At 44.4% G+C, this 556-nt stretch overlaps 1 protein-coding gene across 1 annotated transcript in view; it reads right to left on the bottom strand.

Annotated features, from left to right (window-relative positions):
• The window catches only part of dspb (desmoplakin b), a 38,222-nt gene that overhangs the window by 9,375 nt on the left and 28,291 nt on the right, over positions 1-556 (bottom strand). The window contains exon 25 of the mRNA XM_015040656.1: positions 6-554. Within this exon, the coding sequence (XP_014896142.1) occupies positions 6-554 (549 nt within the window). The remainder of the gene's footprint in view (positions 1-5; positions 555-556) is intronic.

Raw genomic sequence — 556 nt, 5'->3', positions numbered from 1 at the left:
TTGGCAGGAAAACACTGAGATTTGGATCAAGAATACCCCCTGCAGATTCCTGGGCCTGCAACAAACGCACTCCTGTTTTTTTGTCAATTAATGCCTTCTTCATCGCCTCAAACACTGATAGAGATTTTCCAGTGTGAGGATCCTTGAATCCGACAGCTGCAGCTTCTGCTGCTAAGAGTTTGTCTTGATCACATCTGTCCACCACTCCCCTTGCACAAGCCTCTTCTACTGTCAATTTCTGATTGGTCTTTGGATCAATGATGTGACCTGTGGCAGCCTGGGCTTCCAGAAGCAAATCTGCACTCTCTGGGGGCATGAGCATCTGTTTCTTTGCCTCTGAAATGGACATTTTTTCTGAAGATCCAACTTTGACACCAGCAATGGATCCTGTTCCTTTTAGAAATATCTTTTTATCTTCAGAAACTTGTGGGACAGTTTTCTCCCCCTTGATCACCTTGTTAAATGTTGGTTTGTCAAGAACACCACATTCCAACAATTCTCGAGCTGAGACTGGTTTACGAACGCCATCAAACATCAGTTTGGAGGGATCTTTCCT

The sequence above is a fragment of the Poecilia latipinna genome, unplaced genomic scaffold (assembly GCF_001443285.1).
Source record: "Poecilia latipinna isolate Pla-1442-1.1 unplaced genomic scaffold, P_latipinna-1.0 Scaffold522, whole genome shotgun sequence".
NCBI classification, from domain to species: domain Eukaryota; kingdom Metazoa; phylum Chordata; class Actinopteri; order Cyprinodontiformes; family Poeciliidae; genus Poecilia; species Poecilia latipinna.
This window is presented reverse-complemented; position numbering and strand designations above follow the sequence as displayed.